The 19,976-nt window shown below is 48.9% G+C and overlaps 1 protein-coding gene across 2 annotated transcripts in view; it reads right to left on the bottom strand.

The window, feature by feature from the left end:
- Positions 1 to 1,737: 1,737 nt before the first annotated feature.
- Positions 1,738 to 19,976, bottom strand: part of LOC142109497 (rho-related BTB domain-containing protein 2-like) — a 47,058-nt gene continuing 28,819 nt past the window's right edge. For both annotated transcript variants that reach the window (XM_075193676.1, XM_075193675.1), the window contains exons 4-10: positions 13,848 to 14,033; positions 12,065 to 13,044; positions 11,462 to 11,580; positions 9,588 to 9,738; positions 6,976 to 7,064; positions 6,312 to 6,417; positions 1,738 to 5,818 (exon numbers count right to left, since the gene is read on the bottom strand). In XM_075193676.1, coding sequence (XP_075049777.1) covers positions 5,634 to 5,818; positions 6,312 to 6,417; positions 6,976 to 7,064; positions 9,588 to 9,738; positions 11,462 to 11,580; positions 12,065 to 13,044; positions 13,848 to 14,033 — 1,816 coding nt within the window. In that variant the 3' untranslated portion in view covers positions 1,738 to 5,633. The remainder of the gene's footprint in view (positions 5,819 to 6,311; positions 6,418 to 6,975; positions 7,065 to 9,587; positions 9,739 to 11,461; positions 11,581 to 12,064; positions 13,045 to 13,847; positions 14,034 to 19,976) is intronic.

Here is a 19,976-nt window from a genome sequence, read left to right as displayed (position 1 = left end):
TCTGGTCCTGATAGTATCAAAATGTTGATGCTATAATAAAAACTTTAGTGATTGTTTTTTTTTTTTTTTTTATAATCTACAAGCACCATGATACTCAGATTATATTTGTAAGAGCGGAGACACAAATCTGTTCCATATTTAGGAAAACGTGGAATTTGCTTCCAGATGTTTTATGGCCCCAATGAAATGAGAGTTCTGCGCCATCTGCCAATGTCTGTCTGACCCCAAACATTCAGCAGCACATTCAAGGTTATTAATAAGTTGTGTGTAGTCTCAGTGGCAGGATTGAGAATGAAGTCCATTGTCCGATTGCTCAAACCTGGAACAAAACTAGAAAAACAAAAAGTACACAGAACAACGACAGGTGATGGAACACGATATAGCGTGTGCCCCCGGAGCACTCACCAGCACGCGATATAGCGTGTGCCCCCGGATCACCCACCAGCATGCAATATAGCGTGTGTACACAGGATCACTCACAAACACACAATATAGCGTGTGCCCCCGGATCACTCACAAACACACAATATAGAGTGTGCCCCCGGATCACCCACAAACACGCGATATAGTGTGTACACAGGATCACTCACAAACACACAATATAGAGTGTGCCCCCGGATCACCCACCAACACGCGATATAGCGTGTGCCCCCGGATCACCCACCAACACGCGATATAGTGTGTACACAGGATCACTCACAAACACACAATATAGAGTGTGCCCCCGGATCACCCACCAACACGCGATATAGCGTGTGCCCCCGGATCACCCACCAACACGCGATATAGTGTGTACACAGGATCACTCACCAACACGCGATATAGCGTGTGCCCCCGGATCACTCACCAACACGCGATATAGCGTGTGCCCCCGGATCACCCACCAACACACGATATAGCGTGTGCCCCCGGATCACTCACAAACACACAATATAGCGTGTGCCCCCGGATCACTCACCAACACATGATATAGCGTGTGCCCCCGGATCACTCACCAACACATGATATAGCGTGTGCCCCCGGATCACCCACCAACACATGATATAGCGTGTGCCCCCGGATCACCCACCAACACATGATATAGCGTGTGCCCCCGGATCACCCACCAACACACGATATAGCGTGTGCCCCCGGATCACCCACCAACACATGATATAGCGTGTGCCCCTGGATCACCCACCAACACACGATATAGCGTGTGCCCCCGGATCACCCACCAACACACGATATAGCGTGTGCCCCCGGATCACCCACCAACACGCGATATAGCGTGTACACAGGATCACTCACCAACACACGATATAGCGTGTGCCCCCGGATCACCCACCAACACGCGATATAGCGTGTGCCCCCGGATCACCCACCAACACGCGATATAGCGTGTACACAGGATCACTCACCAACACACGATATAGCGTGTGCCCCCGGATCACCCACCAACACGCGATATAGCGTGTACACAGGATCACTCACCAACACACGATATAGCGTGTGCCCCCGGATCACCCACCAACACGCGATATAGCGTGTACACAGGATCACTCACCAACACACGATATAGCGTGTGCCCCCGGATCACCCACCAACACGCGATATAGCGTGTGCCCCCGGATCACCCACCAACACGCGATATAGCGTGTACACAGGATCACTCACCAACACACGATATAGCGTGTGCCCCCGGATCACCCACCAACACGCGATATAGCGTGTACACAGGATCACTCAGACAGCTGATTACAGTATAAAAGGTTTATTTAGTGTTTGCAGGCAGCTGGAGGCAGTCTGGTTACTATCTACAATGTACAAAGATTGCATCAATTAGAAAACAACAACAAAACAGTACAAACAGCCCTTATCTTAGGAAAAGATTCAAACCCCCCTCAGCTCCACAAGTCTGTCCCAGGGGCAGCGGGGTACAATATACATATGGGGGGGGGGGGGTTAGACTGTCACATGCGGTTTCTCACCTGAATTACCACCAGGGTGCATATGGAAGTGAAGGAAATGATCCCACAGTCACCTGGAATTTCTAACTTCCTTTTTCCCCTTATAGAACAAGCCCCAATGTCTGCAATTACCATGTTATACTGCAGCCCTGAATCTACAGTATACCTAGGTGTGACCAGGGTACAATACAGCACACAACCCCCTGTACTGATCAGCCACGCGACACACACACACACACAGATCAGCCACGCGACACACACACACACAGATCAGCCACGCGACACACACACACACAGATCAGCCACGCGACACACACAGATCAGCCACGCGACACACACACACACAGATCAGCCACGCGACACACACACACACAGATCAGCCACGCGACACACACACACACACACAGATCAGCCACGCGACACACACACACACACAGATCAGCCACGCGACACACACACACAGATCAGCCACGCGACACACACAGATCAGCCACGCGACACACACACACACACAGATCAGCCACGCGACACACACACACAGATCAGCCACGCGACACACACACACACAGATCAGCCACGCGACACACACACACACAGATCAGCCACGCGACACACACACACACAGATCAGCCACGCGACACACACACACACAGATCAGCCACGCGACACACACACACACAGATCAGCCACGCGACACACACACACACAGATCAGCCACGCGACACACACACACACAGATCAGCCACGCGACACACACACACACAGATCAGCCACGCGACACACACACACACAGATCAGCCACGCGACACACACACACACAGATCAGCCACGCGACACACACAGATCAGCCACGCGACACACACACACACACAGATCAGCCACGCGACACACACACACCAGCCACGCGACACACACACAGATCAGCCACGCGACACACACACACAGATCAGCCACGCGACACACACAGATCAGCCACGCGACACACACACACACAGATCAGCCACGCGACACACACACACACACAGATCAGCCACGCGACACACACAGATCAGCCACGCGACACACACACACAGATCAGCCACGCGACACACACAGATCAGCCACGCGACACACACAGATCAGCCACGCGACACACACACCAGCCACGCGACACACACAGTTATGCAGCCACATTTCCAGGATTTAAGTGTATCTGCTTTGGTGTATTGTGGTGTTTTAGACTGAAATTTGGTCAGTGAAAGTGCAACACAACAATCACACAACAGCTTCTTACACACAATGCTCTCCTTCCTTACACTTACAGTAACTGTCCACACCCTTCCATGCAGTCTACAGGAGCGGCAGGACAGACTTGTGGAGCCAGGGGGGGGCGACTGACGCTCCCGGCAGGGATTTCCTCCATTGGGGTAACAGGACACCACTTGTCCAGTTCCCGTTGGGATGGAGAAGGCACAGAGGTCGTGAAGCAGGAGGTTTTTTGCAGGACGGGATTTGTGCTGTAAACATGTGAGAGCAGGAAGAGCCTCCGACACGTGACCACAAGGACGTGGCTGGCGTTTGGCAACTTGGGTGAAGGAACGAGTCCGTTTAGTATAAGTCACAACAATAAAAATAAAAAAAAGTATCTGTTCTATCAAATGATTTCCCTTCCGTGCTAAGAACTTGGACCTCTGAAGAGATCTCAGCATCCACGGAACCACAGGAGACGACGTTTTACTTTACAGGCGCAGGAGCCACGACCACAGCAGAGCATCCGTATAATCACATCCTCTACTTGCTACTAATTTAGGCCTCAGGCAAGTGAGTGAAGACCACGGCATACACTGAACCACCCTCCATGGTAGAAGGATGGACATCCAATGACCACCAAGGTCAAGGCGTTTACTGACCGCATGCTACCGAGACATCCTTGCTATGCTACAAGGTTGGCCCTCCGGAGAGCGAGTAAAAGCCACAGAATTCCACCCAATCACATCTCCTCCATTCTGAGGTTAGACAACCAAAGAGCGACGGTCTAATTAATGCACCAAATCACATCTCCTGAAGTGAAGACCACAGAACTCCACTAAACCACGTCACCTCTAACTTGTGAGAGAAAGAATATAAGTAATGCATCCAACCATATGTCCTCCGCGCTGCAAGACTGAAGGTCCAAGCATGCCACCCAATCACATCTCCCACATGCCGAGAGCTTGGATCAGATGGTCTAAGCACTCAGGAGATGTGATGCAGCAGAGACGGCCACAACATGCTGCTGAATTATATCCCTTAATAAAGATAGACTGCAGCCAACGTAAGGAATACAGCAACCCTTAGCATGACATATCACCGGCCAGTGAGTGCCCTACAGCTGTCTGACGCACTCCATATCAGGTATCATTATACAGAGGACGAGCAATATTGTGGCCACTGAAGTTACAAGCTCTGCACTCAGGGATCCTATAAATCTGTCTATTAAGAAACATCTCATTCAACAACGCTCTCAACCCGCACCCGAAAACAAGGCAGTGAGTTCATGTCCAAGTTATTCACAGCCAGGCGGCAGGTTGGATGATGACACAGGAACACGGATAGACATGCACACGTGTTTAATTCCCTATGATTTACTGTGCATTAAAGTGTCACTATCTAGAGACACTCCTGAGGTGTCACAGCCCAGCAGGGTTAGGGACATACATCCAATGTAACAAAACAAAACACTACTGTGCATGCACATGCGTGTACTGCAACACCATTACATACATGCACGTCCTGAAACAAGACAATAACCATCTTCCCATTCAAACCAATCTAAATGCAGTGTTACAAGACAGAACAGCACATGCATGTAATGGGGAAATACGTGTTATGTAACATGCATGTAACATAAGAAAGCGGGAAGCATGTAATGTAATTAAAGTGATGACCGCCTTCCACACCTCTCCTATAATCATACGTGTGTAGCGGTAATAAATCCAGCACATACGTGTTGTCCATAAGGACAAACCAGTAATCCCAAAACGATTAACTGCCCTTAACAATGAGCATGCTGCATTATATAGCAGTGCTGAGTAACTATGTAGCCCTTTGTCCTCAATATGCTGCACTGTATAATGAGACCGAGTATCTCTGTAACAATACTGAGCTCTATAATAATACTGAACAACAAGGTAAACTTGCAGTGTAGAGTGATACCGAGTATCTCTACAGACTTCACATACTGGGGTATATACTAGTATCCGGTCACCACCATGGTCCGCGCCATCAGACAAGTCCTCAGAGAGTCTACACTGAACATCTAATAACTCCCATATCCCAGCATTGGAGGAATCGGAGTTCAGTTGAACACGCTCTATAAAAACCATCGTTTTGTTCCTCAAGGTCACCGAACCGTAGAGATGTCTACACAGTGGAAATAGATTGTCTATAGCACCCCGATGGATGTGCAGCGATCTCCTATCCTACGTAACAGATGCCTCCACCTCAGAAGATCCCCAGTGGTTATTATTCATCTCCGGCTCACACCTATTCAAGCTTGTGTGATCCAATTCCTGCCGCAAGTTGCCGGCTATAGTGCAATAACACGCAAGGGCGCTGGCCTTTAGGCTGCGCAGTGGAATACTGTAATATATACCAGGCTAGGAGAATTCAGGGACAGATTGGCCTCCGTCACCATGGAAGGCACAGAGCGAGGAGCCACGGGGCTCAGGACACAGATGATGAGGAGGAGGAGGAGGAAGGGCGCCAGAAACACCACTTGCTCTTGCTGTGCTGCTTACGGATTATTTCTTCCTCGCGTTCTCGCTCCTTCTTACAGCGGAGGTAACGATCTTCCTCCTTCAGGTACCACACCGGGGGCCAGCGGAAACGCTCAAAATGCCTCTTGTTCTCTAGAAACAGAACAAAGATATCCATGTAAATGTCTTATAGTAAACCTCATCCCCCGCTGTTCTGCTAGTACTGGGGTGACCACACCCATGGGCAGAGGAGTATTAATGGCTTCTCTCAGAGCTGACACTGCAACCGGAAGACCCAGAGGGAGATTTACATATACAGATTCTGTCTACAAGACACCTTCCAGGAGAACTCTCCAGGATACCACTATAGAACAGTCAACAAATCTTTGCTGCTCCTTGGAGGACCCCTCTACCCCATGGTAGCAGCGTTGCCCCCATTGGATGATGATAGACTATATTGGTCATGTGATTTTATATAGGAGGGCATCAAATCAGTGGGCGATGGGATCAGTTATGGCCGCCTACACCCTCAACAGTCCAATACCCTGAGTCATTTTTTGTAGTCTTGAATATAAAGTCATTTATAACAAAGTTCTGTCCTAGTCTGTAACACTTCTATCAATGTGTGTCCTATAAACACACTCACCTGGTGACATGTACTTCATCTCTCGGGGAAACTTCCGGCACACGGAGTTGAAGTTGGTGCAGATGTAGTGAAGGCACCAATCCTCCAGCTGGCGGGCATTGTGGAACTAAGGGAACAAGCAGATACATTGAGCAACGCAGGGTAGAGAGGGCTTTATGGGCATCAGGTGTATGGTCAGACACACGTATGTATATATGTACTCCGTGCGTGACTCCATTATAGGGGGCTTCTGACATCTCTTTCAATCATACAGAATTAGAATTATTGGGGGGTCTCCACCAACTGGGGCGGAGGTCAGATTATTGAATGTATTACAGTCTGAATGAACACTCGTCAAATAGACGACACTTGGAGATGACGGATCAGACTGGTTTATTTCAGAATGACCAACAACCTGAAAAGCATCCAAGTAAATCAGTTTTCAAATACCCCCATTACGGAGAGGAACGTGGCTCATACGGTGCAAATACATCCAGGGATTCTCAGATGGTGAATATAAAGTGAATCTAAACTCCTGAAACCATCACCCAACCATCGCTCCCTGGACATAAGTTGGTGGCACTTAGTAAAGTGTGGAATCTATGTGGACATTTGCTGCCCCCATCCAGTCACATGGAGACCCCACGCCTGGAACAGACCAGCATGCAGGTATGAGGAGACTCACCTGTGCGATCTCCAGGTAAAGTAAGACTTGTCCATCGATATCTTGTCCTTGTACATAGGATGCCAGGAGCGCGTCCACCGCATGTTGTTCTAATACAGCAACAGAGACACGTTACAACAATGTCCCAAGATACATGGACAGTTCATATGTCATCTACACTGGACCTCGGCCATCACTGCAGATCTAGGACTCAGAAAAGCCCCCACAAGTCTACAAAGGAAAGAGGTCCCCGGTCTCGTGGCAGCTGGACCGCACTGCGCTCCTCTGAACGGGGAGTAATAAGCCTTCAGCTCCCCACAGTACCAGATGTCCCAGCGTTTGCAAGATAGTCTTACAACCTCTTTAGGTCACGGCCATCAATTGAGCTCTCACAGCAAGGGTTAAAGATAGAATTCTATTTGAACACTTATTTGTAAACAGGTACTGCTGCCCCCCCAGACACATGTTCTTCCGGCTGCCTCACTAAGCCCTCCCTGAGCGCACGACCCCCTTCCTGCCGTCCCCAGACACCACGTTCTTATGGCTGCCTCACTAAGCCCTCCGAGCGCACCACCCCCTTCCTGCCGTCCCCAGACACCACGTTCTTATGGCTGCCTCACTAAGCCCTCCCTGAGCGCACCACCCCCTTCCTGCTGCCCACAGACACCACGTTCTTATGGCTGCCTCACTAAGCCCTCCCTGAGCGCACCACCCCCTTCCTGCCGCCCCCAGACACATTATGTTCTTCCGGCTGCCTCACTAAGCCCTCCGAGCGCACCACCCCCTTCCTGCCGCCCCCAGACACATTATGTTCTTCCGGCTGCCTCACTAAGCCCTCCGAGCGCACCACCCCCTTCCTGCCGCCCCCAGACACATGTTCTTCCGGCTGCCTCACTAAGCCCTCCCTGAGCGCACCACCCCCTTCCTGCTGTCCCCAGACACATGTTCTTCCGGCTGCCTCACTAAGCCCTCCCTGAGCGCACCACCCCCTTCCTGCCGTCCCCAGACACCACGTTCTTATGGCTGCCTCACTAAGCCCTCCCTGAGCGCACAACCCCCTTCCTGCCGTCCCCAGACACCACGTTCTTATGGCTGCCTCACTAAGCCCTCCCTGAGCGCACCACCCCCTTCCTGCCGTCCCCAGACACATGTTCTTATGGCTGCCTCACTAAGCCCTCCCTGAGCGCACCACCCCCTTCCTGCCGTCCCCAGACACATCATGTTCTTCCGGCTGCCTCACTAAGCCCTCCCTGAGCGCACGACCCCCTTCCTGCTGCCCCCGGACACCACGTTCTTATGGCTGCCTCACTAAGCCCTCCCTGCCGTCCCCAGACACCACGTTCTTATGGCTGCCTCACTAAGCCCTCCCTGAGCGCACCACCCCCTTCCTGCCGTCCCCAGACACATGTTCTTCCGGCTGCCTCACTAAGCCCTCCCTGAGCGCACCACCCCCTTCCTGCCGTCCCCAGACACCACGTTCTTATGGCTGCCTCACTAAGCCCTCCGAGCGCACCACCCCCTTCCTGCCGTCCCCAGACACCACGTTCTTATGGCTGCCTCACTAAGCTCCCCCTGAGCGCACCACCCCCTTCCTGCCGCCCCCTAGGACACACCACGTTCTCCAAGCCCTCCCCGAGCGCACCAACCCCTTCCTGCCGCCCCCCAGACACACCACTTATACTACTACTATTATGATGCCATCACTCAGAGCTTTCTAGTATGAATGACGCTCTGGTCTTTTCTGACACGCCCCTGCCTCACACACATTATATATTTATACAGAAGCTCAGTACAGCCTGGAGGGAAGTTCCTATTGATCAGGAATCTCATTGTCTGGAGGTCACATAGATAATCTATATCCTGCAGAGGACAGAAAGTGGAACAGAGCTGGTCATTCACAGACGCCACCATCAGCTTCAGCTCGTTTCCAGTGACCGAGCCGCTGATCCGGAGGTTTTATAACACACTGTACAGGTCACGCTCCCCTTCTACACAGCAGGAGCTGTGGGTTTTATGGCTGGTTCTACACAATGACAATTAGTTCCTTCCATTATAAATAAGGAGATGTGGAGGGGGAGGGAGGGGGGGGAAATGTACAGATCTAAAGCGACGAATCTTAAATGGATGAAAAAGCGACCAACATCTCCAGTAAAAACGGAACCTTGTGCCACAAAGCGGAGCGCGCGCACACACACACACAGGCGCGCACACACACACACACACACACACACACACAGGCGCACGGGGTCCTTTCACATAACTAGTTGGACGCAACTGCAGGTGTGACCACAACTGTGCCGAGGCAGCGACATGAGAGGTAGGGGACACTATACGAGTGCCAGCTCTTATGCCAAGTGATCATACTGACTACGTAACAACGCTGTGCCGCGATATAGGATGGCCTGGCACCCACTCATATCACCCCTGGTATAATCTGCTGCTAGACCTTCATATGCGGAAGCACCACCATCAGGAGGAGAGAGCCACTGACAGGTGGGTGCGCCGTAGGTACTACAGCGGTAGGTGTAACTAATACGCCCCCACCAGGTAAGCAGGCGCGATATAAACGGGGCGAGTGCGATTATAACGCAGCTACAGTAAACATGGCACCATCACTGGATGCAGCGACTCACCTGTCAGCGCCTGTAAGTGAGGAAGACACAGCCGGTTACTCAGTACTTGTAGCTCCATAGAGTCCAGCTCGGGCTCCGGACAGAAGTGACCTAGGTACAGATACTCCAGCACGGCCCGCAGACAGGTGGCCGACGTACCTGGTAGAGACACCTGGGAGAGACAAGGAACTTGCATTAAAACGTCCCCTCTCTCAATCATCCCCGAATACAGATAATTCCAAGCGCTCTGCGTATAAACCGCCCATCTGTGATTCCAACGTCCCGGCCCCATCTCACATGTGTTAGGGGAACGGAAGAGACCTGGATCACCGATACTTTACAGAATATGGAAGATAATTATTTTAAGACTACCATCAACAACACCTGCGATCTCCACCCCCTGCTCATTGTAGTTACCCCCCAGAGGGCTATGAAGACAATGGCTGACCCAACAGATCCCAAGTTTTATCTGCCTACCCCATAGATATTGGGGAGTTAGACATACTGGGAAGACGTAGACAACACTTTTACTCCAAGGAACAGATTGTGAAGCTTTGGATAGAGGTGTATAAGTTTCCCAGCTACAGTAAGGACATTCTGCCCCACAATGCAGCAGGCTGAGGGAAAGCTGCCTCCTAGAGACACGTAGCCATGTGGTTCCTCGTAGCCCGTTCCACTACTGCAGAGTTCCTGTGCTAGAAGATACACGAGATACAGCTCCATCTAGTCCGCGCATCGTTCTCATTAAAGGGAGAGTTGGGTACATCTCCCCCAAACATCTAAGAAACACTTTGTGACGAAACAAGTGTGATAACCCTGTAACCATTCTGTGTCTCGTTTCTCACATAATGTGGATTATAGTACTTTTTATAGCCTATGCTTTTGTTCCCCAGCTCACCAGACTACAACTGCATTGTCCAATTACATGTGGTTAAGGGGACATTGTAGTTCAGTGTAAATATGTATATTGTGTATTATATATGGATGACTTGCAGTAAGGTTATTCATTGTCCTTAAACTGAAGCCAGGAGGGTTATGGGTAAAGATCAGGTGGTGTCCAGGATACAGGTGAGAGGGCTGGAGCTGCATTCATTCTCCCCCCTCCTTCCTCTACAGGATGCATGGAACAGCTGGGGACCCTGTGACATCACAAAGTAGTGTAAGAGGTTAATTTTAGGAGGGGCTCACTGCTACCTTAACCTTGGAAGTAGGGGAAGCCAATTAGTATCAATTGTTCTCCTTAGGACTAGTCCAGATGTTCTGTCTGCATCCCAGCAGGGGGCTTCTGTGGAAGGACAGCTAATCTTCACTGCCCTGTCCAAACCCCTTAGTCCTGCACTGACCAATGGTTAAGAATAGACCCAGGGATTTGCCCAGGGAGGGGAAAGACTGTGGAAATTAGACCTGAGATATAAGGAACGACTCCAGGGGGGGGGGGGGGGGGAAGGGTGTTCATTCTGGGATTTCATTGATGAAGAGTGCAAGACTGGTTTTGAGTTGTCGTTCTCTACTATAGTCTATATATGCAGCTGAGAGAGATCCATGGGCCGTGAAGTCTGGACAGCCAGGTGACTATAACTTATTAAGCGATCGGGGTAAGGGACAGATGTGGTAAACCTGCCTGGCATTTATTTACTGTGTGTACATTATATTCTAGTGTTGTTTGTATGACAATAAATGTACTGTTCTATTTTTGTAACTGCATTTGCCTGAGTAACTATACGAATCCTAGAAGGTACTGGGTAGACTTCCCTGACATAGGAAGGCACCCGTGGGTGGCCAGCCAGCGTGAAGTGAGTAGCATTGGGCCAGAAAACACGGTATCTTCACACACTTAAATACAGAACCTCCATTTATACAAAGTATATTACTCTGCTGCAGACATCGGGGATTACCCTTCGGGTGAAGCTTTCTCTGAAGGAGCCGCGGAACATGGCCACCATCCAGTCACAGTTGGCAATCAGAAGAGGCTTGTGGGCTGGCACGGAGCCGTCATCCACTGTAAACACCACATCTGGGAGAAGGAAGAGATTCACCATAAGAGACAATCAAAGTCTGGCTAAAAACAGGGACACCACGTAAATAAGCCACAGCAACGCAGGAGGATGGACTACTGGGTGTCCCCAACTTTTAAAGCCAATACTCTACTCAATGGGTTTTAAAAGTATAACACAGGACATACTCAACACACCACCAGCCTGTTTTACCCTTGTCAGAACTCCTTAGTACAGGTACCAGTTAGATCGATTAACGTGCAGAATGTCCACTAGTGTAGCTTAAAATGCTTCCTAACTCTTCACTGGTTTAGTCTGGCCGATTCAGTATCCGATCCTACACTGAGGAAACCCAAGAAGGATGAAACAGGCTGTCTGCAGGTGGATATTCTGTGCATAAGTCCAGCATTGCCTTAAAGTGCTGCCATGTACCCTGTAGTCTATTCTCTGTTGGCCGGGCTTACTCACAGACAGTATGGAGATGGGGAAAGAGACATTTCATACCCGAGAAGAGACCTCGGTTCAGACACTCCCTGATCCGGTTTGCTCTCCGCACATGGAAGGCTTTGGTGATCTCCTGATTCATGAAGCCTTCTTTGTTCAGCAGGTTTGAAACCATCATGCGAAGGTCAAACACCTCCAAGGCCTCAGCGATGATGGCGATCTGCATGAGGTCAGCCCTGCACTGGTTTAGGTGTCCCGTATACAGGTATTCCAGCACCACTCGTAGTGGATCTTCCTGGATGAGGGCGTCCATCTGCACAACCATCATGGGCCTACTACGTTGTGTTAGAGGATCTTCTACAATATCCACGTGTACACTGATAAACCCTCTACCCCATTCCGATAACTGCCTTCCCCATCCGAGGGGAGTGTTTGCCCCCACACTGACCGCATCGTCACCAGAAAGTGTAAACTCAGAAACACTAAGCTCTGCGTTTAAGGCCTCATGTTTACAGTCCACAATGAGACTCCGGGTCCATGAAGATCCAGCCACTGCTGGACTTTCTGTCCCGTGTTGTTCTCCCGGGAGGACCTGCTTCTCATTCTTCTTCTCAATTGGCAACAAGTCCAAAGTGAAGAGGTCATAGAATTTGGAACAAGCGGTGGCCAAGTAGACCTTATGGGCGAAGATTTTCAGGCCACTCTGCAGCTGGAACACGACATCGGCACATAGTGGGGTGCTGAACAGGGCGGCAGGACCTTGTCCACTGCACTGCGGGGGATCTGGCATGTGGATGATGGGTGGAGGTGGTTTTGGGGGTAGGAACGGGGCTTGGAGTAATGGACGTTGAACTTTCTTTAAATGAGATTTCCAAAACTGCAAATGTCTCCTGGAAATAAGTGCAGCTCGGATTGCATTATCAAAGACGTCTTTCACCCCAAACTGGGCCACCACACTCGTCTCGTAGTAGGGGATCCCCATCTCCTTGGCCACCTCATGCCCAGTCTCTGGAGGGAGGATGTCGGTGGCTTTTATTGGCCTGAGACAGAAAGTTAGTGAGAATCTGATTTTGGAAGTTCAAAATTACAGAATGACAAAAACGAGAGGGAGAAAACCACCAACAGCGGCAAACAGGATACAGTGGAGATTATTAATCCAAATAAACATATACAATTGTAGCACAGAATAATTAGAGAACAGTTACAAAAATGACAAATTGAGTTGATATTTGCACTTTTCCAATGTACAATTCCCTCCACAAATTACAGGCCCACGTCTCACTTCAACCATTAAACCATTGTACAGATCACTGACCCACCCTCAGTCTGGATTTGTATTTTGATGGAGTAAATCATTCTATGCCCATCTCCAACAAAGTAAAAAATGACTAAAGACACAACAGCCTATAGCCAAGAGATGATAAATATAATGTCATAGGTCAAAAAGTGTGAAAAGCAAAGTACAGCATGCCGGTGCTACCAGCAAATACCACTAGAGGGCAGAACATCACGCTCCAGCTCCCCCCATATCACTCTATTGTCTGTTTCAGACAGGACGCCGCAGATGGAGACGTAATAATATAATGACACAACAGAAGTTACTGCCCTGCCGGAGGCTGAAACATGACAAAGTATCTAGTCTGAGCTTCTGTTATTAGGAGACAATGCTTTCATACTATCAGGACACCGCCCCCTCATTTACATAATATGTTCTAGACACTAGGGAGGGTCAATACTCAGGATGTAGATTAGTGATCATGTATAGACAACAATGATCGTTCCCAGTGACATGATGCCTGGTTGCTGCAGTAAGGACAGCCTGGGCACTCTCTGCGTAACTCACTTTGCCAGGGGGCGACGGGCACGGTTGACAGCGTCCAGATCAGCATATCGCAGGTCCAGCTGACACCCCACCAGCACCACCGGGGTTCGAGGGCAGAAGTGTTTGATTTCCGGCAGCCACATGCTCTTGACATGACGCAGAGAATACGGGTTGGCCAAGGAGAAGCAGAGGACAACCACATCCGACCTACGGAGGAGAAGTCATTAAGGATCACCGATAGGTGGCCGAGACTGGGCAAACACTCAGTTACTTTGTGACACGTCACACGACACCAACATGCTTCTCCTCGAGTCACATACGTGAACCACAAACATCTAAGCACAATCCATGCACACTGACATCACCGTCCGTACTGTCTTCCACACATTCTGTCCTAGGGGACTACAGACCCTTCTCCGTTCCTCCCCAGCCCCCCACCATATACTCTGTGCTGACATCTACGTGCTGGGTCACACAGGGCAGGAAGTCAGACTGTGGTTATTGGTGGACGGAGGAAGCCACAAGCTGTGTACGAGGAAGTACAGGTAATGTACTCATGTGACGTTAGCTTCATATTCACACAACATGGAGAATCTACACAACAGGCTCAGCATAGCGGGAGCTAGAGGGGGGGGGGTATATGGAGTATTAGGAGATATATGGAATACTATGTGGATATATGGAGCAGCAGGGAGGGGATCTAGAAAAGGGACATAATAGTAATTGAGGACATAGGGATTAATAACCAGGTGTTATAGAGGGGTCTGTGGGACTACAGGTGATAAGTGGAGGGCAGCAGACAGCAGTAAGGGGCTCTGTACACATCAGTGTGAGAAGTACACAAGGTAGAGAGTACAACAGACAGATAACCCCAATACACAGGTCAGAGAAATGTGAGACAGACACCTAATATACACATCCCCCTACAGTGTCACTATACACTCACTCCATCTATACACATCACACAAGGACCATAGAGGAGAGAACGGGGCGCTGGAGGGTGCATGAGACTGTGGGAGGTATCTCAGCGTTGATTTAGGGAGTTATTGTGGTATAGTATTAATCAGGGGTATGTGGATGCGTCATGGTGCACAGTATTAATATGGCATGGCGACATGATGTACAGAGTTAATCTGGAGAAGTGTAACAAGATCAGGTGTTGAATGAGGCATGAGGTGTTGGAGGTATCACAGTGCACAGTGGTGACCTGCAGATGTACGAGATGCTGTGAGGATGGTGGATGAGGCATGAGGTGCCGATCCGGGGAGGTATCAGTGTTACAAGCAGGGAGGAGCTGCGAGGATGGTGGATGAGGCATGAGGCGCCAATCTGGGGAGGTATCAGTGTTACAGCAGGGAGGAGCTGCGAGGATGGTGGATGAGGCATGAGGTGCCAATCAGGGGAGGTATCAGTGTTACAGCATGGAGGAGCTGCGAGGATGGTGGATGAGGCATGAGGTGCCGATCCGGGGAGGTATCAGTGTTACAGCAGGGAGTAGCTCAGAGACTGGACATTGTTATGGTGAACATTGTACTATGTAGGCTACGTGTCCCACTCCTTCCCCGCCGATTAGCCGGTGTGTATAGGGATAGAAACATCCGTATGTTCTCCCCATGTTTGCGTGGGTTTTCTCCGGGTGTTCCGGTTTCCTCCCACACTCCAAAAACAGTGTGTGTGTGTGTGTGTGTGTGTGTGTGTGTGTTAGGGAATTTAGACTGTAAGCCCCAATGGGGCAGGGACTGATGTGAGCGAGTTCTCTGTACAGCGCTGCGGAATCAGTGGTGCTATATAACCAGCTGATGATATGCCCTTCGTTACATAACAGGCCCAAGCGCCACTGGTCTCTTTGAACACAGATCTGAGCGTACAGAACAGGCCGGGGCTACAGAGCGATACCAGATGTCTATAACGGAGGCCACGGTGGGGAGTTCAGCTGGGGCCCAGGCACTGATCAGGCCGAGTTTAGGTTCTGAGGTCTGGAGAACAGAACATTCCAGAGTTATCTGCAGCCGTCACACAGCCCGGCTGGGAAATATCGGCGCACTGCTCACGTTTAACCCTTCATTGTATAATGAAGGACAGACAGAACGAGCCGTAATACAAAGAGTTAAGATGATGCTAGATGTCCGTGAACAAGGAGAGGTTAACGGTGGTGTATCTAGGATGCAATGCAGTACATAGACAAGACAGAGGGGGGCGCTACTGTGTGTGTCCTATAAGAAGACAGTAGTCCCAATTTTCCAGTGTCCAAGCTCAGCATTTACCTCTATAAAGCTGTAGGGGAGGGGGGGGGTGGTGAGGTTTCCTCATGACAGTGTGGGAAACCCCCACCAGAGTCTTTATAAATTATAGTAGTGTAGACACAACCTTCAACATTTTTCATTATTATTCCCCCATCCACCTGCGTTTTCTGGCGAGAACACTGCCAAATCCTGGATCACCGAGACATCCAGCTAGTGAGGTTTGAAAGACATATGCAGACTGAGCCACCCTGTTGTCTCACAGATCTATGGTAGCAGATGCTCTACCACCCCGCTGTGTGGTATAAGTCAGAGTGCCCAGAGATTCTTGGGAGGAATCTTAGAGGTCCAACCCATCTGGTCATTGTGATCTTCGATGCTTTACGGACGTTGCTCTTCTCCAGCGTTCAGTAAAGCTGGGTACACACTACAGAAATTTCGACTAACTTTTTATGCCGAGCGATTTTACATGCCATCGATGTTCCGATCGCTCGGCCCATGGACTGCATACACACTAGCCTTGTTTAGGACGATAAAGGGAAGAGCGGACGTCCCTTTAGCAACTTTTTACAGCCATGTTGTCGTGAGCAATGACTAATTTCGTACTCACTGTTGTGGATCTGTCGGAAGTTTATACACACTACACAGCGGAAACGAGATTGGACCGAAAATATTAAACGGTACGACCAACCAAATGAGGCGATAATCGTCCATTTGGGCAGACTTTCGACCAACGTGTCACTGCACACACTGACCCGACTTTTGAACGAGCGGTCGTATGTCGGCTGTATGAGCCAATTATTGGACGAAAACAGTGTAGTGTGTACCCAGCTTAACTTGGAGATTGAAGTTGTCTCCTCGGACAACGGAACATTTTCTCAGGTTTGTTATTCGTACAAAACGAAGAAGAGACCGCCACCCGGGAATTGTTGAAACTAAACAGTTTTGGGATGTAATAGGCTTCTAACCGAAGTAAAATTCTATCATCCAAATGTAATTTCTTGCCAGAGGGTCCAAGTGGACAAGTTGCCGGCCCTGGTGGAAGCAAGGACTCCTGGGACCAGGTGACCGGCTGCTTGGGAACCTCCCTGGATCCAGGAGGATCATGCAGCTTGTAGTCAAGAAACGCTCAAGGCTGAAATCTGAACCTTATGTTGGGTTTGAGACCTGGATCCAGTCCAATATCAGAGCAATGCTGGGACTTGTTCAGAGCTACGTTTAATGAAGGACAAACATCTTCCAAAATTGTCCAGCAGACTTTGGATGCATCATCTTTTAATGTCTTAAGTAGTGTTGTAACTACTGTATCTAAAAGTCACTATTATAATGCTCTATACAAAGCTGGGCTGACAGATTAGGGGTTATGCCATATAAAGCACAAGAAACATAGAATCTTAGGCATCTGCTGCCTCTGGACCCTCCTTGGGGTTTAGGGGATAGAATCCAGGAACCAATCTGTGATAAACAGGTCAGTATCTGGAACGTCCCATAATCACCCTTATAAATACGTATTCATCCAGACACCATTCCTTTGTCTTATTTGTTGATGGCTCAGGAAACCCATAATTGTATTAGTCTGTCCTGTCAGATGAGCTGCCGACAGACAAGAGATTCTCTTCAGCCAGACGTGAAGGTCCCATCCATACAGTGCCCAACGCACTCCCTTATCCAGGTTTCTGGTCTGCATCTGAAGGACCATGAGCTGGTCTACAGACCTTGAAGGAGCCTTGAGACAATCACAGCCCAAGTGCAGGACATCTTGTAAAGTTCTTTTATAGACTCTCTGGATGAAATATTCTCCCGCCTTGTAAGGTTGATACCTTTTGCCAGAGATCTCTTTCTGAAAGACCATTTTCTTCAGAAACCCTAGAAAGAGGCTTCATTTTGAAGATTTGACCTTCCCACCAGTGTATTAGCCAAATTCATTGAGTGGTTTGATAGTTTAATACAAGCCTTTGTACAACATTTTCTCCTACTTAGACAGACACGAGAAGATTCCTTTCACAGGATTTCGGGTTTAAACATAGAAGAGTTTTTCTTCAGTTTTAGAACCACAAAGTCTTTATGGTTCAAAAAGAAAAAAATAATTAAGAGCTGCCTTCCTGTGCTTCACTCAATTAAATCTTGGATAAATCTGTGCACCAAATCATCCCAATCGCCAGTCCTCCAAACCTGGATGGTCCAGGCCTCCCTCACTTCCTCAACACCCATAGTGGTCCTAACCACTTCACGCAGCTCATCGACCTCCAGCTAGGCACAGTAATTAGTCCCTTTATCATCAGCCGACGGGTCCTATCGCCTTGCTCCAAGTCTTCCATTCTGAGTAGCTGAAGCATTACCCACACGCTCTGTACAGAGTAGGCAAAGTGGCCTCTTATACAAGAGTAACCTCCTACATATACCACACTTAGTTCCATGGAACATATACTTGGATAATCCTCTCTGATGTATCCAGGAAAAGAGGAGGAATAGAATTAGGACGATTAGCTCTAAGCGATACCAGACTCTACAGATTGTGGGTGGAAGAGTAATTTGGCAGCCCACTCTCTCACCACCAACAAGAATATTTATAGAGCACAATCAAAACTCAGATGCAGACACTTGAATCCATCCCCTGATCAGAGCTCATAATCCTGCGATATACCAAACAAAACCAGACTCCGCTCACATATGGAACACTGGTCCCTACAGCTCGGACCTTCTCTCCAGATGTTTGGGGGGCACCTGGCATCCTTACAGTGGATTATACCACACACCTTCCACCTCCGTCCACCTGAAGGGACTGTAATACCCGGGAATGTGGAGGAGGAAGGGGGCATTTAATCTTTCTACCCCGAATTCTTCAGGTAGATGAGACGCTCTCTCTCCTGGTGCTGTCACAGAGAACTCAAAACAGACCAGTCATTTATAATATTAAAGGATCAGTGTTTGAGGTATAAGGCTACATCTACACTCTAGGAGTCACCAACCACCCAGAACATGAAACAGATACAATAAGTGTGAATAAGGCCCACGGTCACCTACTAGGTGAAATGTTAGTTTTTTTTCTTTTTACATAGCAACATAGTTGATGAGGTTGAAAGAAAAGACACCAGTCCATCAAGTTCAACCTATTTTGGATCTCCTGCGATTCCTCACTTATATCAGCGATTGATCCAGATAAAGCAACCACCGATCTATTTCGAATCGGGAAAAATCCCTCCTGACCCAATAGTCCTATTGCTCCCTGGATGCACTACTATCCTTCACTTTAATTAACGGTCGTATCCCTGGATACACTTTTCCGCAAAAAAAAATCGTCTAACTCTTTCTTAAACACATCTATTGAATCTGCCATCACAACCTTCCCTGGCAGTGAATTCCATATCTTGACTGCCCTTACTGTAAAGAACCCCTTCCTTTGCTGGTTGTGAAACTTCCTTTCCTCTAACTTTAGGGGGTGACCCTAAGGCACATATATATATATATATATATATATATATATATATATATATATATATATATATATATTCCAATGATCTACTGAAGCACCTTGTTCAGTCACCTACTTGTCTATTGTGTCCTCTGACCTGTAATGTAAGAGGTTGAGGTTCAGCAGATGTTTCCCTCATACAGAGTGGGGTATGGGGCTTGTCCATTCCTATTATTCCCCATAAACACGCGGAGGAACGGACAACCATCATATGTTCTCCAAAATATAGTGCAAAACGTAGGATTGGACCATTGAACTGAAAGTGGAAACAATGCGGATAATGGGGACTTCACACCGGACACACAAAGATGAGACACAATATCTGGACACCTCCGAGTTCTGCATCTGTATCGGCAAACACTGATATATGGTGGATAATAATCTACTGCTGCGAGGGACACGGACATAACATCTGACGGAGTATGTATAGTGTACAGC

The sequence above is a fragment of the Mixophyes fleayi genome, assembly GCF_038048845.1.
Source record: "Mixophyes fleayi isolate aMixFle1 chromosome 1 unlocalized genomic scaffold, aMixFle1.hap1 SUPER_1_unloc_2, whole genome shotgun sequence".
NCBI classification, from domain to species: domain Eukaryota; kingdom Metazoa; phylum Chordata; class Amphibia; order Anura; family Limnodynastidae; genus Mixophyes; species Mixophyes fleayi.
This window is presented reverse-complemented; position numbering and strand designations above follow the sequence as displayed.